The sequence below is a fragment of the Chamaea fasciata genome, unplaced genomic scaffold (assembly GCF_029207755.1).
Source record: "Chamaea fasciata isolate MVZ Bird 193981 ecotype frontalis unplaced genomic scaffold, bChaFas1.0.hap1 SCAF_1, whole genome shotgun sequence".
NCBI classification, from domain to species: domain Eukaryota; kingdom Metazoa; phylum Chordata; class Aves; order Passeriformes; family Sylviidae; genus Chamaea; species Chamaea fasciata.
The window spans coordinates 135,587,597-135,611,291 of NW_027094086.1; the positions used below are offsets into that span (position 1 = coordinate 135,587,597).

Here is a 23,695-nt window from a genome sequence, read left to right on the forward strand (position 1 = left end):
AAAAGTCTCGGGCTGGTAGCTGGGATGGCAGGGTGTCCCGGCAGGCAGGGGCAGGATGTCCCGGCAGCGCAGGGAGTGCAGGGTCACGCTGCAGCAAGAGGAGCAGCGCTGAAGCAGCTCGACGGCGAGGCAGAAAAAACGGCGGCTGAGATCTTCGAGGAGCGGCTGACACGCGTCTTTCGAACTTGGAAGCAGAAAAAGCACGCAGCTGCTTCAAGCTGTGTCTTTTATTTGCGTTATCTTTTTTTTTACTTTTTGTCTATTTCTTTGTTTTAGCCAAGCACTTTTAAGTATCTAACACTCGGTCTCCTTGGCAACTCGTGGGGAAAAAAATTCCCCAGAGAAAGAAGGAACAAACTCAACTCCTAACATTATCCACCTCGAATTTTTTTCTCATACAAACATATTACATTGAGTTTTAACTATTAAAAATACATATATATATATGCAAATATGGATGCAGCTACATTGTCATGGATAGTTCACTCTAAAACAAGGTTTTTTTGAGGTATGCATCGGGTCTTTCTATCTTTTTGCATTACTCACTAGGTGCAACTTGGTCTCTGAGCGAAGACAACTCCACGGATGGGATTGTCTTTGCTGGAGGTAGGATTAATCTAAACAGTTTTTTTTAGCATACCTCTTATGTGTACTACTGGAACCTTATCTCTGTCTGTCTTTTGCAAGGGCTCAGATTGGGCAGGACTTGCTCGGTTGGTGGAACTTCGAGTGTTCACTAACCAGGTGGCCTTTGCTAAATTAGTATTTCAATTTTTAAAGGTTTCCTTACTTAGTGCTTTCAAGGTAGTTTTAAGCAGGCCATTGCACCGTTCAACTTTCCTGGCCGCTGGTGCATGATAAGGAATATGGTACATTCACTCAATGCCATGTTCTCTAGCCCAGGTGCTTATAAGATTATTTTTGAAATGAGTCTCATTGTCTGACTCGATTCTCTCAGGGGTGCCATGTCTTCACAGGACTTGTTTTTCCAGGCCCAGGATGGTGTTCCGGGCAGTAGCATGAGGCACAGGGTAGGTCTCCAACCATCTAGTGGTGGCTTCCACTATGGTTAGCACATAACGCTTGCCCTGGCGGGTTTGGGGAAGGGTGATGTAGTCAATCTGCCAGGCTTCTCCATATTTATATTTGGACCACCGCCCACCATACCATAAGGGCTTCACCCGCTTGGCTTGCTTGATTGCAGCACATGTCTCACAGTCATGGATAACTTGAGAAATACTGTTTATGGTTAAATTCACCCTTCGGTCTCGGGCCCACTTATAGGTGGCATCTCTGCCCTGATGACTCGAGGCATCATGGGCCCATCGGGCTAGGAACAACTCTCTCTTGTGTTGCCAATCTAAATTTATCTTTGACACTTCTATCTTGGCAGCTTGATTTACCTGCTTGTTGTTTTGGTGTTCTTCATTAGCCCGACTCTTGGGAACATGGGCATCTACATGGCGGACTTTCACAGGCAGCTTCTTTACACGAGTGGCAACGTCTTTTCATTCATCAGCAGCCCAGATTGGTTTTCCTCTACGCTGCCAGTTGGCCTTTTTCCACCTTTTCAGCCAGCCCCACAGAGCATTGGCTACTATTCACGAATCAGTGTAGAGGTAGAGCTTTGGCTACTTCTCTCTTTCAGCAATGTTAAGGGCTAATTGAACAGCTTTGAGTTCAGCAAGCTGACTTGATCTCCCTTCTCTTTCAGTGGCTTCTGCAACCTGTCGTGTGGGGCTCCATACGGCTGCTTTCTACTTACGGTTCATTCTCACGATGCGACAGGAACCGTCAGTGAAGAGAGCGTAGTGTGTTTCTTCTGCTGGCAGTTGGTTGTATGGAGGAGCTTCTTCAGCCCGTGTCACTGGTTTCTGCTCCTCTTCGTCCGTGAAACCGAAGTTTTCTCTTTCCGGCCAGTTTGTAATTATTTCCAAAATCCCAGGGCGATTTGGGTTTCCAATACGGGCACGCTGTGTGATGAGGGCAGTCTATTTGCTCCATGTGGCATCGGTGGCATGGTGCGTGGAGGGAGCCTTTCCTTTAAACATCCACCCCAGCACTGGTAGTCGGGGTGCCAAGAGGAGTTGTGCTTCTGTGCCAATTACTTCTGAGGCGGCTTGAACTCCTTCATAGGCGGCCAAGATCTCCTTCTCTGTGGGAGTGTAGTTGGCTTCAGATCTTCTGTAACTTCGACTCCAGAATCCCAGTGGTCGGCCTCGGGTCTCCCTTGGCACCTTCTGCCAAAGGCTCTAGGACAAACCGTTGTTCCCGGCTGCAGAATAAAGCACATTTTTCACATTTGGTCCCGTCCTGACTGGGCCAAGGGCTACTGCATGAGCAATCTCCTGCTTGATCTGGGCAAAGGCTTGTTGCTGTTCAGGGCCCCAGTGGAAATTGTTTTTCTTGCGGGTAACCAGGTAGAGAGGGCTCACGATCTGACTGTACTCAGGAATGTGCATCCTCCAAAAACCTATGGCTCCTAGGAAAGCTTGTGTTTCTTTTTTGCTGGTCGGTGGAGACATTGCTGTGATCTTATCAATGACTTCAGTGGGGATCTGCCGCCGTCCATCTTGCCACTTTACTCCCAGGAACTGGATCTCTCTGGCAGGTCTCTTGACTTTGCTCTTCTTGATGGCAAACTCGGCTTTCAGCAAAATCTGGATGATCCTCTCTCCTTTCTCGAACACTTCAGCTGCAGTCTTTCCCTACACAATGATGTCATCGATGTACTGTAGATGTTCTGGAGCCTCACCCTTCTCCAGTGCAGCCTGGATCAGCCTATGGCAGATGGTGGGGCTGTGTTTCCACCCCTGGGGCAGCCGGTTCTAGGTGTACTGCACGCCCCTCCAGGTGAAAGCAAACTGAGGCCTGCATTCTGCAGCCAGAGGAATGGAGAAAAATGCATTGGCAATGTCAATAGTGGCATACCACCTCGCTGCCTTGGACTCCAGCTCGTACTGAAGTTCCAGCATGTCCGGCACAGCAGCGCTCAGCGGTGGAGTCACTTCATTCAATGCACGATAGTCTACAGTCAGTCTCCATTCTCCATCAGACTTGCGCACAGGCCAGATGGGGCTGTTGAAGGGTGAGTGGGTTTTGCTGACCACCCCTTGGCTCTCCAGCTCACGGATCATCTTGTGGATGGGGATCACGGCGTCCCGATTTGTTCGATACTGCCGACGGTGCACTGTCGAGGTGGCAACAGGTACTTGTTGTTCTTCTACCTTCAGGAGTCCCACTGCAGATGGGTTCTCTGATAGTCCCGGCAAGGTGTTCAACTGCTTAATGTTCTCTGTCTCCACAGCAGCTATTCCAAAAGCCCATCTGAGTCCTTTGGGGTCTTTATAATATCCATTCTTGAGGAAGTCTATGCCCAGAATACATGGAGCCTCTGGGCCGGTCACAATTGGAAGTTTCTGCCACTCCTTCCCGGTCAGGCTCACCTCGGCTTCAACCAGAGTCAGTTCCTGTGATCCCCCCGTCACCCCGGCAATGGAAATCGGTTCTGCCCCCACATGTCCTGATGGCATTAGAGTACACTGCGACCCAGTATCTACTAAAGCTTCATATTTTTGTGGTTCTGATGTGCCAGGCCATCGAATCCACACAGTCTAAAAAACCCGATTTTCCTGTGCCTCTTCCTGGCTAGAGGCAGGGCTCCTCTAGCACTGGTTATTATTCCCATCTTGGACGTACATGGTAGAGGTTCCTTCGAGGGAATCTGACACAGCATTCCCACCTCCGTAATACCTGGCAGCTTGCTCATGGGAGGCTGAGGCTATCTTCATTCTAGTGGAACTCCCTCTGTTAGCGTTTCTCTCCTTGAGCTCACGTACCCGTGCTGCCAGGACAGAAGTAGGTTTCTCATGCCACGCTCCCATGTCCTCCCCATGGTCCCGCAGATAAAACCACAGGTCAGCTCGAGGGGTGTACCCTCTCTCTCTCGCTGGGGAATGTTGGGCTCTGATTCTGGGGCCTGTGACTCGCACCGGTGCTACATGGGAACTGTTCCTTCTCATCTCCTCTCTCATTTCCCTCATCTCCTCTTTGAGTTCCTTCACCACCGCAGAGACATGAGCCTGCATTGGGCCACTGATCATACTTTCATAATTTCTGAGCTTGTTGGCAACAGAACCTACTGTCTCTCGGTTATCCTCGGCATTAATTGTTGCGATGAATGTGGCGTATTGGGATGGTCCATGAGTTGCCAGATTCCACAACATGTGCCCTGTGCATTTAACCTTGTCGGGGTCATTATCATGCTGTCCGGTCCTCCCAAAAAGTACTTCCAATACTGCCACTTCTCTCAACTGTTGGATTCCTTCCTCAAGGGTCTTCCATCGCATTCTATTGTTGTGCTCTTGCATTCTGTCTCTGTGGACAAATCTCTCTCTCACACTCATTAGAAGTCGTTCCCAAAGGGGAAGGGGCCCTTGCTCTCTTACAAATACCTGATTTATACTTGAGTCCTGGGTCAAGGGTCTCAAATTCCTTGCTTCAGCACTATCTAGTTGCACACTTGTACCCATAAGGTCCCAGACTCGAAGTAGCCAGGCTGTATAAGCCTCACGTCCTCGTCGTGCAATATCTTTTTGCAGATTACGTAGACTTTCATATGTCAGGGACTCAGTGATGATCTCAACTTGTGGCTCTTCTGTGGACTGTGAGGACCCTTCTTTCTTACCCTTAATATCAGGATTTGACGATTTCACTTTACACTTCCTTGTTTCCACAGGGGCGACTGCTGCTGGCTGTGGCTGCCCTTGTGGTTCAGCTGGAACCTGGACAGTTGTAACATCTGTGGGTTCCACTGCTGCACCATCAGTCTCTGCCTTCTCGGGGCAGGGGGAGGGTTTTTCATGAGCTGGGGAAATGTACTCTTTCAGCATTTGGCCTATCTCTTTTACCAGAACCTCAACCCAATCCGGGTGGGTCCTTTCTGAGGCAGGCTGTGGGGCAGAGTCAGGCTCTGGGGTATCATCCCTATTCTGTGGGCTAGGTATCAGGGTGGTTATCCAGGTCAATCTTCCCTTATCTCTGAATGCTAAACAGAATACGCATATTAGCAGCACCAGCCATTGTATGATATCATTAGCATTCAGAGAGGATTTAAACTCTTCAAAAACTGGTGGGGCAGACCCAAAGAGATGGGTAAAGGGTTGGGAAAAAGAAACTTCCCCCGGTGTCATTTCCTCACAGTAGGTACCATTGTTAAAGTAACTCCAAAAACACACAGTTAGTGTACGATAGCCCTGAATCCATGTGCCTGCCTTCCAGAGGAAATTAAAAATCCATGAGTTCTTCACCTTATTAAGCCATAAAATAAACTGGATGACAGTCACAGTAGCCTTAGTTATAGGGCCCATGTTTAGATAAGGGCCTGCAAATGGAAGGAATACAGCCACAACCACATGCCACCCAAACCAGGCTAAGTTAGACCACATGATGCAGCCTAATGAGGTTTTTATATCCAACGCACACAAAAGAAAGTACTAGGTTAGTTAAGAACTGCTATTTCTCTTCCCTTTTCTTTTCTCAGTGCCCTCAAGCCCCACGTTGGGCGCCAAAATCTGTCTTGGTTTAGGAAGACAGGTATCTGCTAGGTAAAATTACAATCAGAGGCTCTTTGGCAAAGATTTGGGAAATAGGAATAGCAGTTCTTTACTAGTATGTAATACAAAGCAAACAAACACAAAAAAAACTCCCCCCCCCACCAAACAACTACAGCATTAATGACAAACGACAACAGTACCCAGAACTTTGAGGGCTTTGTTTCACAAAACCCAGAGCAGTTTGGTTTCGGTGTCCCTGCAGGATCCTCAGAGCACCAAGCTGGAACAGTGGAAAAGTCCCGGGCTGGTAGCTGGGATGGCAGGGTGTCCCGGCAGGCAGGGGCAGGATGTCCCGGCAGCGCAGGGAGTGCAGGGTCACGCTGCAGCAAGAGGAGCAGCGCTGAAGCAGCTCGACGGCGAGGCAGAAAAAACGGCGGCTGAGATCCTCGAGGAGCGGCCGACACGCGTCTCCCGAACCCGGAAGCAGAAAAAGCACGCAGCTGCCTCAAGCTGTGTCTTTTATCTGCGTTATCTCCCCCTTCCACCTTTTGTCCATCTCTTTGTTTCAGCCAAGCACTCTCAAGTATCCAACACCCGGTCCCCTTGGCAACTCGTGGGGAAAAAAATTCCCCAGAGAAAGAAGGAACAAACCCAACCCCCAACAGCATGGTAATGAACCAGCTAGTTCTTCCAGCTCATTGATGTTTCACTAATATGCTAAAATACCATCTATGGAAACCTTGTACAAAGCACAATTGAAGCCAGTTCTTACCTGAAGTTGGATGGATATTGGGGGAAATACAGCAAGATGAGAAGAGTGTTCATATCAAAGTAAGCAGCAGATCCTGTTGCTCATGCAGCCCTTTGCCCGGGCTACACCCACCTACTCAAATGCTGTCCACAACCAGCTCTTCTCATGCTGGTCCTACTTTGCAAGTAAGCACAGCAGACCCTGTCTTCCTGCAGAACAAATGCTTGGGGTCTGCAGGATCTCTTTGCTTATTTTCGAATTAGAGACAAGAAAATCCCTTCAACAAGAGCTGTTCACTGCTGGTTTTCACTCCCTTATCGATGCTGCATAAAAGTAACAAAATTCTCCCTAGGCTCCATGGTGCATGACATCGCTCCTTTTTGTGGTGCCAGTGTTGTACAGGTTTGCTGTAAAACATGGTGCCAAGTCCCTGTGAAGCAGAAACTGCTCCAAAGTCACTTCATTCTTTTGTTTCAAGAAAGGTTGAGCTAACCACCCAACCAGAGACTCAGTACCTGCTGGTCCCACAGCTTGCAGTCTCGCTGTTCCTCATTTCTTTCTTGCTTTCTCTTGCTGTTTCCAGGAGGCATCGCTAGGTGTTCTTACTGTGTCTGATGCTCATCTCTTGTGTTTTCTCATCTACATCCTGTTGTGGTTTAACATCAGCCATCAGCCCCACACAGCGTCTCATGCACTCCTTCTGTAAATGGAGGGAGAGAATCAGAAAATTCAGTTTAATAGGTAAAACAAAAGCGGCACATGCAAGCAAAGCAACACCAGGAATTCATTCACCACTTCCCATGGCCAGGCAAGTATTCAGCCATCCCCAGGAGAACAGGGCTCTATTGTGTGTTAACACTGACTCACTCGGTAAGACAAACAGAATCACAGAACCACAGAACCAACTGGATTGGCAAAGACCTCTGAGATCACTGAGTCCAACCTTTGACCAGACACCACCAAGTCAGTTAGACAACGGCTCTAAGTACCATGTCCAGTCTTTTCTAAACACATGGACTGGACCTCCACAAACACCATAAAGGACATCACTCAGAATGTCCTCCCCCTTCCTCCTTCTCCCCCCAGTTTTATATATGGAGCATGATGCTAGATGCTACAGAATATCCCTTTGGTCACTTGGGATCAGCATCCTGGCTCTGTCCCCTCAAAGGTTCTTGTGCAACCCCAGTCCACCCACAGGTGGAATAAGGAGCAGAAAAGGCCTTAGTGCTGTGAAAGAACTGCTAAGCAGTAACAAACACATCCTGGTGTTATCAACAATGTTTCCAGCACAAAACCAAAACACAGCCCCATACCATCTACTGTGAAGTAAATTAGCTCTATCCCATACAAAATCAGCACACCTTTTTCTACAGATCAGCAGTGCTTCCTAGTTATAAGAAGGATTTGAACAAAAACCCCCACACCATAGCATGTTTTTAATTCCTTTTTAGTATGAGCTTCTCTGAACAAGGTGCTTTTAGTGACCCAGTCTGAAAGAAGATTCCTTAAAGGCCAGGTGTCAAAAAGATATTAAAGAGTCAAAAGGCTTTTCAAAATGTCAGGTCATTAGTTTTAATTGGCATTAGGGAACATATTATGAAAGACTGGAGGCCTGCTCAGTGTCCCAAGATATAACAGATGTTGGTAATGATATCTAATTTCCAAAGTTGGAGAATTCTCTGACAAATGGGCACTCTTAAGACACAGTTTATCTGTGGTAGATCATACAGAAGAATCACATGCTGTGAGTGCCAGTTTCTTTTCATTACACTATTTTTTCTGCAGACTGCTAATGTAAGTGGGCTTAATGCTAGATTCACCTGCTATTAATGAGAGCTGCATTACCAAAGAGAGAACTAGGTGACTAAATGCTGGCTCCTAGGTATAAATATGTGCAAAAAAGTCAGGGACTGTAAGCCCAAATATTGGGCTATTCAGGTACCAAATTTCTTCAGGAACTCCCAATGACAAGACAGTATCAGGAACTGATGGAGACTTGGACTTTGCAGCACTGAGTCAAATTTAATGTTGGGTCTAAGTAGCTCGCTGCGGTTTCCACAAGCCAAGAGCTGTGTGCCATGTGGTACAGGTTTAAAACACAAATAACGTGAAATGCAGGGTGAGCTCAGGATGCAGTGTTCCATGTGCCAAGGATCACACTGGTCCAATGCTCAGGGCACCTTCTTCAGAGCAAAACCTCTGGTCAGAAATCTGGAGTTATTTACACAGGCATTAGTCTGTAGCATTTGTTACCATGGGATAGAGGAGGGATGGGAGTCACAGAATCCTAGAATGATTTGAGTTGGGAAGGCTCCAAAGATCATCTCATTCCAATCCTCACAGTGGGAAGGGACACCTTCCATTAGACCAAGTTGTCCCATGTCCGATCCAGCCTGAGCTTGAACACTTCCAGGCATGGACATCCACAGCTTCTCAGGGGAATCTGTTCCAGTGCCTCATCCAGGGGCTGCCACTGATTCAGTTCATTGTTGTCACTTGCTGTGTGTTTGCTGACCACAGAAATTCAGTTGTAAAGAGTAGCACAGGTTTCAGTCAGGTCCATGCTCAGTTTTGATACTGAAACACTGCTGAACATTAGGTATGGTGGGAAGGTGTCTTTGCTTGGCACTCAGAAATTAAAGCAATTCACTAACAAATGGGCTAACAGAACCTGGCCTACCAGTATTTTTTCTTGCTAGATGAATAGCAGTACAGTGTAGAAATAGGAGGTCCATGTGAAACCTAGAGCCTGCTCTGATCCTTTCTACCCTCTTCTACATAGCAGATATGGACAAAAAGCATTTACCACAGCAGCACTGACTCAGTACACTCTGCCTATTAAAAAGCTCCTCATCTAAGGTTCCCACATAAGTAGGTTGTCCCTACAGATCTGGCCAGATGTGATATCATGTGAAGCTGGAGAAGTTTTTGCTCAGCTCAGAGTTGCTCACATAGGTCCTGGAAAATAAATCCCAACTCCTGTTCCAGTGAGAGCAGGGTGTGCTGGGCCAGACTGCCACCCAGCACTTCATTTTCATGAAATGGAAAACTAGTTCATGCCTTGAGAACAGAATGCTAGTTTTTCCAACAAAAATAAATCTTTGGGGGCTCACCTAAGAGAGAAAGAAAGAAGATTCATAACTTCACTTACATGAATCCCAAATTTAAAAATACATCTAAGATTAATGAGTGGGAATAAAACTTGGTCTAGTGAGGCCCATTCCTCAGTAATTCCCATTTGCTGGGAGAAAGGCAAACTCTGTTATCAATGAAGTCACTCTATGGAAGAGAGCCATTTTCCCAATCAGAGTGTGAAGCATGCCCTACTCTTAAATCATTTATATTTTACTTTTTTATGATGCAATCATGAATTAGCTTTTCCTGTATTTGTAATGAGAGAATAGAACAGATGGTCAGGGCTTAGTTCAGGGTGATAAATCCATTAAGATAACCTACAGAAAGTTGCTGCCACGGCAGTTGCTGCCAAATAAATGTTCATTCAATTTTCTGTTCAGGCTTTGGGTACTGTGTGGAAGAACCATCTCAGTTCTTCACTACCTTGGGATAAAAGGGATAAGAAGTCACACACAAATTTTGGAATATCTATACGGCTCAGGGAGCTTGGATGGTGTGATATGGGGGATGCACAGGGCAATGCAGGGAAATAGCCTGGATTTGTTTTTTCCCAATAGCTGCCCCTGAGGATACACATACTCCATGCCAGACTGCATATCTACTTTTAGGTGAACCAATGGCTCAGTTGCAGAGTTGAGTTTTCTATCAAGGAGTGATTGGAAACTATCCATTTAACTTTGAATTCATGCTTCCACTTGTTAGGCAAGAAATTTCTCGAAGCATTTAGAATCCTAGAATAATTTATACTGGACAGGACCTATGGAGGGCATTTGGTCAAATCCAACTCAAAACATTTATCATAGTGGACCAAACCCGTGGATCTCTTCCAATTAGAACGATTCTATTCTACTCTGTCCTGCTCTGTTCAAATTCCACCCTTAGACTCCAAGAGAAGGTCCCCACTTAAGCTAGTCCACAAATACGACCTATTACTTTCCAAAAACAAAGGTTAGAATAATCAGGTATCCTATAACTTATGATTAGCAAAAAGAGATATTAAAACATAAAGCAAAAAACCAAAGAAGTTGTGTGTTCATTAGTGTTCATTATTTCTGATGATCTCTTTGACCTGAATCACATCCGGCTGCTCCATAAATGAATCTAAGCAGACTCCACAGATTAGCTTCAGGGAGGTTCAGTTCTGCATTCAGTCTCTGTGTGTCTCTGGAAACCAGGAGAACCCTTTTCCAAGGTACTTTGACATTTCTGCTTCTAATAAATTTTGCCAAAATCCCTTTCCATCACTGGAATTCAGCACCAGAGCACTACCACATATCATTAGATAATGTTTCCATGTGGAAACAGTATCTCCATATACCAAGAATTCATAGTTTCATGACACCTGAGTGGCTAGAGGCTGGCTGTGGAGCTGTATCAAGTCTATTAAGGGGAGAGAAGACTGCTGAGGAAGGATGTGGAAGTCTGCAGTATCTCCTACAAAAGCATTGAGGGTTTCCTTGGAGGAAACAGAGCCCTCCACAGATACAACCCACCACTGAAGGGCTTATGCCAGAGCCCTGTTCTTCACTCCTCGGGCACCTGGACACACAGCACTCCTACATATGACAGGTCCGAGACAAACTGTTGCATGGTGAGCTCCCACATGTTTCAGTGGAGCTATAGGAGGAGACATACATTAGGTCTGACAAAGTGAGCAGTGGAAAACTGATTGCATGCAAATGCATACAAAACAAAACCAGCACAATTTCAGCGTTTTCTTCTGTATGTGGTAATGTCAAGGGGCTTTATTAACAAAAGCTGCATGAGCACAGGTTTGAATTTGAACAGAGTTTTTTTCACTTCTGCACCTCGTTGCTTCCTGGCTGACTGCTCAGTATCTGCCAGCGTAGGCAGTACGTGATGCTCTGCTTCTCCCCACAGCCATCAGTCAAGACAGAGCCTGAGCTGGGAAATGGCTGGAGCCAGAATAAATATTAGTAGGATAGTCTGGGCTGTGACTGCTTCCCTCTTCCCTCCTGCTCTCGCCTACACGTGTGATGCTGCTGCCGCCTCGGCACAGAGCCACACAACAGGAGGAGCTGAGGAGCTTCTCTCCATCTACACGTGTCTAAGGGGACTCTGTGCTTTGGATGGGTGACCCTTCCCTGGATGCAGCTTGTGTACATGCTGGAGACAGGTGATGTTTTTAACAATAAATCTGCTGAATTACAACTCAGGGAGAATTTACTTGGAAATTTGCATAATGTAGCTAGGGGAGATTTTTAAATGTTTCCCCTTGTGCATAAGGGAGAAAAAAATAGGAGGAAAATTAAGTAACAGCTTAATTGGCTTTCAGAACAGTCTGTGGTGAGGAAGGCAGGCCGGATGTCTGCCTAGCTACACGGCTCGGTGTGTGCTGTAACCATGGGAGGCCACATTACAGGCATGACAGGACAATGATTTGGTTTTTCAGCACTGAAGATCTGAAAAATGAATTACCTCCAGCTGGGGGGTTGTTTTCCACTTGAGGAAGACCTGTCATGCTGGTTTGGATGACTGCAGGTCAGGCTTCTGTTGGAGGGAAAATGGAGAATTTTCTCTTGCTCTGCCACGTACCACCTCAAATGTGGAACACAGCTGTTGGGATGAATGGGATCTGCCTCTTCCAACACCCCCCTTATTTTAATCAAGGAGTGGCTTATAGTGAACTGGGTAACTGAGAGGATGATGAGGCTTGGGCTGGTGAGCCTGATGCCTTGTGCTCCTTCTGCTCCCACTGCCCCCCAGGCACCCACTTCCCTCCTCCAGAACCTGAAGAAAATGGTACAGCAGCAGACTTGTGTTGGTTCAGTTCCCACTGCCTCAAAACTGCTGCATTTGGGAATGGTACCAGTAACAGAGACCTGCAGGAAAGATACTGGCAGTTCATTTTTATTTCATTTTGTCTTTAAAAAAAGCACCAGTTAAATCGATGTCAATTACATGAAAACATGCAAGTTTCAGGACTTACCACTTTCTCTCACCCTCCATTTCTCAGATAATTCAGGGATAACTCTATTGATTACCTGTCCTCCTCAGGAACAAACACCATCTGAGCAAGATTAAGACCAGGAATGTGAGGGAAATGCCTCTTTTCTACAGTTGATCTGGAGACAGAGGCCAGGAGTAACACCATCACCTGGTACCACTTTCTAGCCTAAACCACTTGCCAGAACTGGGGAAGTGTCAGATTGTGTCACTCCTCACCAAAGGCTTCCTAACACGCTACAACTCCCTCCTAAACCATGGCTGAATAACTGATATAAGATCCCATAGGGGAAAGCCAGAAAGTTTTGGGAAAGATCACAGGAGCATCACTTCCAAAATGGCTGAACATGGAAAAGCGTTGTCCCTCTGCCTACAGCATGGATGCTGCCCTCTGCCAGCACCAAAGTGGGGTGGCAAAGCCCTCTCCTCCCTGCCAGCAGCACTGCTCTCCTGATACCCTGAATCACTGTCCTGAGAACTCACAGGCATCACACTCCAGGATTGTTATCCAGGTACTCTGACTTCACTCCACCATTTCTTATTACACAGGACAAAGCCATGTATCAGCTGTGTGCCCTGCTCCCCCCTGCCACTGCAGACAGCGAATGCACCACGTAGGAGCCTTGCTGACACCCATCCTGTGGTGCAATGCTCTGTGCATCCGAGCAGAGGCAGTGATTACAGCCGTGGTACTGATCAGATGTTGGGTTGGATGTCCTCAGCTGCCGTGGAACTCACTGTCTGAGGCATAAGGACAGTTCAATACAGACCTGTATATACAGGGCTGATCACAGAAGGCTATTTTTAGCTATGATTTTAGAATTAGGCTAGAAGAATTAGACTAAAAGAAAGTGAATTTGTATTAAGCATCATTATTAGCTTTGTTATCCAATGTAATCAAAACACTTCCTTCCACATCCTTCTGAAATGATGAACTAATTCCAAATCAGAAACGTAACTATTGGAAGAAAAGCAGACAGTAGCATTAAGGCTTAACCTGGAAAACTAACTCGTGTTTAGGTCTACCTTTTAAGGTCGGGCTGCCAAACTGACACTGGTGTCCTATTACAGGTATATTTATAGGCCAAGCCAAGGCAGCTGTGACTGCACATCACCCCACGAAAACAGGAAACCTTCAGATGGCACAGCCCCTTCGCCATTCCTCCATCGGCAGCGCTGAGAGCAACGCCTGTAATACGCATCCAGGACAGCAAGAGCGCTTTTGCATGCAAGTACCAGACCAGTTCTCCTTAAAAACAACCTAGAATAGCTGCAAGCAAATGTCTCAACAGGATTATGTTATGTTTCCGGCTGCAGCGAGTGTTCATTTTTAACCTGGTCTCTTTGCCTCTCGGTAAGATCGAAACCTTTACCTGCAAATGCTGCATCGGCATTTAAGCGGGTGCTTTACTCATGGCTTTTATGAGGTCTGATTCTGTAGGTGGAAGGCAGGGATTACACACGGCCGGCGCCTTCCCCGGTCCCGCCCCGTCGCTATGGCGGCCGGAGGGCTCGGGAGGATGCTCGGGAGCCGCCGCCTGCTGCTCCTGCTCCGCTGCGCCCGCGCCGCGCACACGGGCACAGGTACCCCCCGGGGGCATGGGGGGGAAAGGGTATCCCCGTGCTCGCCGTCTTCTGGCCACTTAGGAAGGGCTGTGTTCGCGTGCTGCAGGTTTTTGTCTTGAACTGGCAGGCTAAACTCTAAGGGGTTTTTTGTTAAACTGTCATTTGCAAATTCATTTCCCCCTGCCCTCCCCCCTCAGTCTCAGCTCTACCTTGCAAGAGATGAATGCAGGCAAGTCATTCCTCAGGAGCTGGTTTTTTTCAAGGATCCCGTGCTGATGGGAGATAGTCTGGGAGGTAGTTCCCCACCTCAGACTTTTTGATTAGGAAGGTATTAAACTATTTTACTTGCTGTTTTTCAGCCAGTCTATTGATTCTTTGCCAATCCCGTACCACCATAGATGTTCTTGGTGTGTACAGGCTCTCAGGATATGTTGCTGGAGGTTTGCACCACGGGTGACTTCTGCTCTGCTGTTGTGTGTCCCTCACTTAACTATGGCCCCATTTCTCTTGGGCTGTAGGTGTTGCTTTCTTAGTCCTCCTTAGCACCACTTTTCACTGAGGCCTGTGGAAGTTGCCACTGTTCCACAGCCCACAGATGAACATTACTTCTGGTTTCCGAGGGTTTCCAAGAGGTTTGCCAAACCTTTTAGTGATACCCAGGGATGAAGAAGCAGCACTGGCAGACCAGCACTTATCCTGAGCCAGGGGAGAGGCCTGTGCTGGGAGAGTGGGTGGTACCTTGGGTCATAGGTGCCCATTTCCTTTACAAGCCTTCCCAAGTGCTTTGCTGGGGCTGCTCTCTGGATGTAGCACACAAATGGAAAGCAGATGCGAAGTCCTGCACTTGCCCCTGCTCATGTCCCTGAACTGCCCTCTGTGCTTGGTCTGTACCCATAGAAACTTTGGGAGGACTAAGATGACGATGAAAAGCATCAATGGAATCTAAGCTATCTTACTAAATTATCTTTCTATATCTAATTGAAGACACAGGCCCCCTCACTAAACAAGCTGAAGCAGCTGCTGCTACAGACTGGAAAAAAAAATTGACTCCGGAGCAATTCTATGTTACACGAGAAAAAGGAACTGAGCCGGTGAGCAAAAGTGCTAATGCTGTCCAAGGGTGAGCCATCTCCTCTTCCTGCTGGGCACAGATAAACCTGCCTTGGGGAGCTGTCACCGCTCAGTTTCTTCACAGGATTTCCCCTGCCTTCCTGTGAATGAAAGTTAGACTCAACATACGGAACAGGGTGGATTTTGTTCTGACCCAGACTGTTTTGCAGATGAAAAAACATTCTGCATTCTTTTCATATTTTATTGGCTTTTTTTTTTTTTCTGGGATGCTTTGCTGCCAGATCCACTGTTTGTGTGGTGGGAGTAGAGGCCCCTCCAGAAGACAAGGAGGTCATATTTTTATCCTTTTTATGACCATACGTACATTAGCCATGGAAATCTTGAAAATAGTGCTCCCTTCAGGAGATGGGTTCTCCCTCAGGTGCCAGATCACCCACCCACATGTCCCCATGTCTCCTCCTTCTGTGAAGGTAGCATTGTGGGTGGAGTGCTGGTTGTCTCTGGCCCAGAGACAACATTTTACATGTGGCGCATGTACCATGTGAACTGTGCCCAAATCCATATCTGTAAAAAAAGGATCCCAGTATCAGACCATGTAGGAAGTAGGGAAGTCCCTTTGTAAAGCCGGTTTTAAGTTGTGGCACTCCATAGCAGAGCCCTGGCCTTTGGGATCCTGCACATTTCACCAGTTTCTTGGAGGTCACGACTCCATCCTTGGTACCTGGATGATTTATACATCTTACTGGCCTCAAAGTTTGTGGGGGTAGGGGGTAGTCTTCACTACTAATCCAAAGGCATCCTCCCCTTCATTTCTCCAGGCTGCTAATGTTTGTTCTTCAAAGCCCCCCTGCAAAGCCTTCTTTTTATGGTTTTTCTCCTGTTTTGAATCTGATTCCTACATGCTTCTTCCAGATGGTGAGCTTTTAAAGACCTGCATTATTAACTTCTCTTTTTTCCTTCCTATTTTAAAAGCCATTCAGTGGGATCTATCTGAATAACACAGAAGCAGGAATATACTGCTGTGTGTGCTGCAATGCCCCCCTCTTCAGGTAACATCCTCTGGATTTCACAGCATCTTTAATATGTACTAATTGTGGCCAGAAGGGCAATGTTTTTCATTAATGGCATGGAAAATGTGGGTCAGAAGAAGAATCCCTTGGTGCCCAGGTGCTGTGTGTAAGACTTCCAGGATGCATGGGGTGATACAGATACATGGTATGCCTTTTCCTTGAGCTGATGAGGATTGCCAGTGGCCAGCACACAGCTGTCATGCTGTGGTCTGCCTCTTTCTCCTGACACACTTCTTTTTTGGTGGTAATAATTCTCTGTTTAAGAGGCCCTTAAGCCACTGCTGCATATACATGTATTTATGCATGAGTATCACTGTATGTTTGCTCTGTTCTTGTGCTCCTCCGTACTCATCTTCTGCCACTCGTGCTGCTGGGCTGGAGAGACCTTGGTCTGCCTTTGTCTACTGTTGTGGTGTTCTTATTGCTGGGTCCCTCACGCTGCAGCTGAGACCTTCTCTTCACCCCCACCCCCTTCTTGTTCCCTAAATTAAATTCCACTATTCTGGCCTTTTTGGTTACATCTACTTTTTAAAGCCTAGCTGCAAATGATTGCACAGTTAACCTCTGTGCTCTTTACAATACCATATATTTTGCAACTTCATTAACATCTAAGTAAAAGGAAATAGAGTGCCTTGGAGTAGGATGTGCAGAGGGTGTTCTGTTCCCTGTAACTGAACCAGGGAAGACAGTTTCTCATATTTTTGGTCTAGAAAAAGCTCTTATTTATTCCCAATTGAGAATTGAATGAGATGTGGTTGATTAAAAGGATGAAATAGAGATCAGAACTTCAAATGGGACACTAAGGATCAAGAGATCTGGATAGTAAGAAAGGAGAGGAAAATGTAATGGATGTACTGAAAATAAACCTAAACTAATCAATTAAATGATAACTGTGTACAATTAATTTTCCTTTGGCCAAATGCAGGAAACTATTGTTCTGCAAACATGCATTTGCTTAAATGTATAATTTTTCTCTAGAGGTTTGCTAATGAACACTTCTAAATAAATTAATTTCTGATGTTAGCTCAGCACTACAAAATATTCTGGAGAGAAGATAAATATAAAACCTAAAAACACCCCTGGAAAATTCAGATAAATTAGAGAAACTGTAAATCACTAAGCTGTGAAAGAGTTCCTTCCTTTCCTTCACATTTTCCTTCAATTTCAGCATCTTTTGTATTAGGCAATTGATATTGACAGGCCAATGTGAAGGGAGACAAACACTGGAGGGAATTGCTTCTGTTGATAAACTAGTAACAAAACAGCAATATAACTGAACAGTCAGGCTGCCCTTTGCACTATCCAGCTTCCAGAGAATATAAGCACTTTTTTTGCAGCGCAAGGTAATGCTAAGCCTCACAGACAAAAAAGGCCAAACTTTCAAGAAAAAAAAAAAAAGCCTTGTAAGTAAATTGAAAACTACAAAATGTGAAAAAATCATCTGAAAATATATTTTCCATGGAGATATTATGCTGTGGAGAACACAGGCAATGAGGGGGAGAAATGGTATTGGATAAGAGATCCATTCATCATATTTATTTCCTAGTTCATTAAAAGTGGGGTTTTTTTATTTTTATTTTTTTCCCCAAATGCATTCGCTCATTAGCTACAGGTAAACATGAAGTATTTCTTCCTTTCTTTGAAACGTGTGTATACATTTATACCAGAATTTATTACCTTCTACTACCAAATACACATTTGAAAGAGTTGAAAATACATGGAACAAACCCCTAACCTTTATAGACAGCAAAATGTGGTGCTTTCATGAAATCTCAAACCTTCATCAAACCATAAACCTACAGCTGAGATTCATACAGCAAAAAGCACTTTTTAGAATTATCTGGATTCCATCCAGGATGACTGAAATAGGGATCAAAGTAAATGACATGTGCTGGAGGAATGGTGTGTCGAGGTCTAATCTAATGCATATGTTTAGGGAAAGTCCATTTATCCATAAATTAAGTGGTGAAATACTTCAAAGGACAAATATGATCTTGAACAACAATATTTTTGGATACTAAAATGTTTCTATTAGGGAATCTAAGTGACATTACTGTTAATAAAACCACACAGAGACCATTTCTGTTGAGAGCTAGTTTAACAGAAATGCTTGTTAGTGCTCAAAAGCTTGTTCCTTTAGCAGTGGAAAACATCTACAATAAACTTAAGTATTGTGAGCAGCATGTAAGGGACAGAGTCAGTCAGGGTCAGATGCAAAACCCACACAGTGTTAAAGACCTTCCTAAAGACTCTGTGGGTTTTCAAAGAGGATCTTTGTATCTGCGTGTGAATAAACATAAGGATTCCTGTGTCAAAAAATCAAGTTTTGATAAAAAAGAAACAGAACAGATGGATGTCAGGGAAGCTCAGAAGTCATGTATGGATATGTGTCCCCCAGGTCATTCTTGGGGACTCTGTGGCTGGTAGGGAGTGTGTTCCTGCGGTTTTGTGGCAGGGAAAGCAGGGAGCCTCCTTTGTCTGGAAAGAAACAGGCCTGGAGCCCTAAGGACCTTGATGTACAAACACAGAGTCTGCAAACTGCATTTGCTTTGGAGCAGGCTGCTCCTGTGCTGTGTCCTATTTCTCACCAGTTTTATGGAAAGGTGGGGAAGGAGAGCATTTCTCATGGCTATTTCTGCATTGATGTTAATGACTAAGCAACAGCCCCCACAAAAACTACCCTCTGGTGGTTCTGTGCTAGCAAATCCTCTTTTATTTCCACAGCTGCATGACTCACTGACAGCCCTGGACAGCATAAAAATGCTGAGTCATGCACTGTTCTTTGGGTTGGATTTTTTAAGCTTTTTGTCCACTTTGTTTGCCTTATCTTTCTAAAGTACACTACAAACAAGATTTTCAGGTTTTTCTTCACTCTGTGAATAACCCACCAAAATATACATGATATATATATATATTACATAGTTTGTTTTAAATTCTGTCCTAACTAACATTTCAATCCCCTTGATCAAGAGCTGCTAGTGGTGCTGATGTCTCCATTCACCACTAGATGCCAGTAAGAGCATTGGGTTTGTGAAACCGGGAAAAAACTCTGAGATTTAAATAGTGAGGAAATGGTTGTGGTGAGTCTCCAGACCACTTATTTCAGAAGTATGTGAACCTATCTTCATTTCTTGTTCTAACTCATGCTAGGTCTCTCTTTGATAAGAGAAGGTTCATATTGCTGTCAAAGCTTGCACAATTTTCAACAGGAGGGATTATCTCATTTCTGTACCAAACCCCTAAAATACCTTTTGGTCATATTTGTCAATATGCTCTAGGTGTTAATATGCAGCTAAACAGTGTTGGTCACCCTGGATGTTAACAGGAGGCACCCGCAAGTTGACTGTCTGCTGTGCTGTTGCTAACAGCTGCAATTATCTCTTTGGAAAAGTAGATCTTTGTGCTGTGAGGATTTGTCATTTGTTCGCTGATGGTTTGAGCAAGGTTCTGTTTGATTTTCCAAACCAGCTTGGGGGCTGACTGCAAGACAAAGCCTCTATCATCATCAGGCACGAGTCTGGTCTGGTGGGCCAGCCTGGCCTTTGTTCTTCATTTCTTACTGTAAACTCTCTTCTCTGAGATTGCTGAATTGGGCCAGGCTTCAAACTGCAACTCTATAGGTGTAATTCAGCTAAACACTATAGCATAATGTTAGTATAGCACAGGTGTCAGAAAAAAACCTTCTCTATGCTTTATAAAATACCAACCTGTCATTGAAATAGAAACAGTGAGGCAAAATCTCCTGTTGTGAGCTGATTGAGAATTCCCTTTGGAAGAGAGTTTCCAGCACAGTTTGATGCCAATGAGAAAACTTCTACTGTGCCAAATATTATTAATATTGGTACAAGCGAGGAACGAGGAGAAAAGCCAATGTTCTTAATAGAAGCAGACTCTTGTGTAATATTTCTGTTATTAATTAACAAGAAGATCTGGTTTCCACTATAGCTCAGAGAAGAAGTACAATTCTGTGACTGGATGGCCATCTTTTTCTGAGGCTTATGGTGCTTGTGGCAGAGATGAAAGTAATACCAATATCATCAGACGACCAGATAACTCACTGGGGTCAACTAGAACTGAAGTCATCTGCAAACAGGTATGTTTATTTTGGAGATGATACACAAAACCACAAAACTTAGGAGATAAGTTTGCTTTGTGCCCATGAATTAATATACCTAAATACAGCAGCAAGAATTACAATATCACTGGAGCCATTCTTTCTCAGTCTGGGGTGAAGGAAAGTATGTGACTGGGGAAAGCAATTGTGTATGTATAGCCAAAGGCTGGAGTTTAGACAGAAAATTTACACAGTGTGTGCTGCAAGGTGTGACAAGAGATGGTAGAAGAGACTCTGAGATGGGGTCCATGCATTTGTCCCATCACAGGGAAAGTTCTTCCTCATTCAGTCTTGCTAAATATTTGCCGTAGATATTCTTAAAATGTGCAGAGATTGAGACACCAGCCACTGAAGCCATTTGCAGCCATTACTATTTGGCCTGCAGGGTGGTGGCTGTGCCCTGCATCTCCACAGCTGTTTTCTGTGGATTCTCTTGTTTCACAGAAGCCACTCACTTATTTTTTTCTAGCTATTTTGACTCCCTCAGTCATCTCTTTTCTAGACTGGAAAGGTCCAGTTCCTTCAACAGTTCCTTTTTATGCAGTGCTTTTTAGTGTGCTCATCATCCTGTTGCTGTGTTTTGCGTTCTTCCCAGTTGACCATTTTCCTTCTTGTAGTTCAGTGCAAGGTTGGACATAGCACTGCAGCTGGGGTTAGAGGCTGTTCAGGTGTGCTAGAAATGATGTTCCTGTCCTTACACCTTTACCTTTCCACAGACCATATTACACAGACACATATTTATTTTGGGTCCTGCTGTCCCAAATGCAGGTTCTTTTTCTAAAGAATTGCCACCCTTAACCACTTTTTCCCAACCCTGAATCTGTTTCTTACTTTTGTTAAGGTATAAACATATGCAATTGAATTTAATTAATTGCATCTTGGATTTGGTTGTTTTTTGTGTCTGTGTGTGTCTGTTTTTGTAAACTGTTAAGATTGTTAATGCTGTCCTCCAGTGTACTTGCAGCAGGCTTAGGTACATCTGCAAATGTAACAAGAATTTGCTACAGTCCATTATCTTGGAAGTGTTCACATTTGCAGCCATATGCAGCAAGAACCTTCAAGAGCCCCAGCTGAAGACCTTCCAGTTTTGTAATGTCACCTGTAACTATCTCATGTCTAATTTTTTCACCTCCGTAAATTGAGAGGAGAATCCTGAGTTGATCTGTGAGAATGATCTACAGTGAGTTATTAATTAACTTGGAATTTTCATTATATATTGAGATGTCTAGATCCTCTCATTTATTTCCTATACTTTCTGGCATTAATACCTTTCGATTTTCTCTTCTGGGATCTGCTTGTTTGGGGGCAGATTCTTGCCCACTGACAAGATGTGATTCCTTGTCACTCCTCAGGGTTCTCCCACTCACACATGGAAGTCACTCAACAGTGATTTAATCATGTAAGTTTCTTAATTCAGGATAGCACAGTAGGTACCAGCGTAATCTTGGTCCGTAATTCCAGTGGTAATAATGCAATGACAATGGTTCCTGGTCACCAGCAGTGTTCCCCAGGGCTCAGTGCTGGCACCAGTTCTGTTAAGTATCTTTATCCATGATCCTCATGAGGGGATCCAGGGCCCCTCAGTCAGTTTGCAGACACACTGAGTTGGGTGGGAGTGTTGATGTGCTGGAGGGCAGGAAGGCTCTGCAGGGGGATCTGGACAGGCTGCACTGATGGGGAGAGGCCAGAGCTCGGAGGTTCACCAAGGCCAAGTGCCTGTGCCTGGCTCTGCCCTTGGGTCACAACAACCCCTGCAGTGCTACAGGCTGGGGCAGAGTGGCTGGAAAGACGCAAGTTGGAAAAGGACTTGGCAGTGCTGGTCAACAGCAGCTGAACATGAGCCAGCTGTGCCCAGGTGGCCAAGAGGCCAATGACATCCTGGCCTGGATCAGAACAGTGTGACCAGTAGGACCAGGGCAGTGACCATCCCCCTGTACTGGGCACTGGTGAGGTCACACCTCAAGTTCTGTGTTCAGTTCTGGACCCCTCAATTCCAAAAGGACATTGAGGTGCTGGAGAGAGTCCAGAGAAGGGCAGTGGAGCTGGGGAAGGGTCTGGAGCACAAGCCTGATGAGGAGCAGCTGAGGGAGCTGGGGATGTTTAGCCTGGAGGAGGCTCAGGGGTGTTTTTATTGCTCTCTGTAACTGCCTGAAAGGAGGGTGCAGCCAGGTGGGGGTTGGCCTCTTCTCCCAGGCAGCTGGAGACAGGATGAGAGGACATGGCCTCAGGCTGTACCAGGGAGGTTCAGACTAAACATCAGTGGAAATTTCTTCATGAAAGGGTTGTTAAGCATTGGAATGGACTGCCAGGGTGGTGGTGAAGTCACCATCCCTGGAGGTGTTCAAGAAACAACTGGACATGGCAATTAGTGCCATACTGGTGATCAGTCAAAGATGGGCTCTGTGAACAAGAGATCTTTTCCAACCTAAAATATTCTGTCATTCTGTGGCAATACAATAATAAACCGGTAATAATTTCTGTTGCAGTGTGACGCCCATCTAGGCCACGTGTTTGATGATGGACCCACACCTTCCGGGCAGAGGTTCTGTATCAACAGTGTTTCATTAAACTTCAAACCAGGCTCTGGTCAGTGAGAAGTGGCTCTCTCTGGCTTGCAGAACATTCTTTTTCTGCTTGTACAGTATGCTTGTGAAAAACTCTCATTCTTTTAATATATTACTCAAATTTTAGTATCTGTGCTGTTGTAGCTTTGTTTTCTGGCTCTTATCATTGATAAAATACATATTTTTGTTGTAACTCTTTGGCAGTCTGTCTTTTCATGGTTACCGTGGCGTGTTGATCTGCTTATTGTATTTTTTAGTTTAAAAAAAATCTGTGCAATAGTTCACATTCACAACTATCGTCATTAACTGTACTGAAGCTGCTGAAATGAGGTGCTCTCCTGAACCTGACTGCCTATTCTGAGCAGTTGTGGCACTCATGAACACAGATGTACATGGCTGATCATGGCAAAGCTTATACTTCTGTAAAATCATCATATCCTTCTTAAGGGAAGCAAAAATAACATGAACCTTCAAATAAGGTCTGAGGCGGTTTTTTCCCCCTGATGTGAGAGACCTTTAGCTGAGCCAAGTGACTTTTCTGTGAACCCATAAAAGCAAAGTCCTGAAAGAGGACCTAATTAAAACTATTTCAGGCAATGAAACCAATGGAGACATGGAGTCTTTCTTCTTTTAAATCAATTATTTTGATTCTGTGTCCAATAGCAGAGCTGAAATAGGATTTGCTCCAGAAACTTCTCTCACAGCAATTATATGATGATAACGTAATGATATCTGTAATATTTTCAGACTTCTGTTATCACTTTTGCATTTCAGAATCCAAAAATAAACATGAATATGGAATTTACTGTATTTGGGGGAAATAAATCAGCATCAAAAACCAGGCTCAGTACAGTGTTGCTTTTGATGCCTTGTCTGTTCTTCCTTGTACAAGTTTGTAA

At 45.0% G+C, this 23,695-nt stretch overlaps 1 protein-coding gene across 1 annotated transcript; it reads left to right on the top strand.

Annotated features, from left to right (window-relative positions):
* The first annotated feature begins 13,726 nt into the window (after positions 1 to 13,726).
* MSRB2 (methionine sulfoxide reductase B2) lies at positions 13,727 to 23,685 on the top strand. The gene is made up of 6 exons (XM_066190525.1): positions 13,727 to 13,765; positions 13,853 to 13,995; positions 14,962 to 15,068; positions 16,021 to 16,097; positions 20,064 to 20,211; positions 22,719 to 23,685. Exons 2-6 carry the CDS (start codon positions 13,908 to 13,910, stop codon positions 22,824 to 22,826), a joined length of 528 nt encoding a protein of 175 aa, XP_066046622.1. The 5' UTR covers positions 13,727 to 13,765; positions 13,853 to 13,907; the 3' UTR covers positions 22,827 to 23,685.
* The last annotated feature ends 10 nt before the right edge of the window (positions 23,686 to 23,695 follow it).

Bases quoted from the DNA above. Each gene is read 5' to 3' on its own strand.
- MSRB2 (XM_066190525.1), top strand. From the start codon at position 13,908: ATGGCGGCCGGAGGGCTCGGGAGGATGCTCGGGAGCCGCCGCCTGCTG. The intron at 13,996-14,961 runs GTACCCCCCGGG...ATCTAATTGAAG, and splicing joins CGCCGCGCACACGGGCACAG to ACACAGGCCCCCTCACTAAA. The intron at 20,212-22,718 runs GTATGTTTATTT...TTTCTGTTGCAG, and splicing joins CTGAAGTCATCTGCAAACAG to TGTGACGCCCATCTAGGCCA.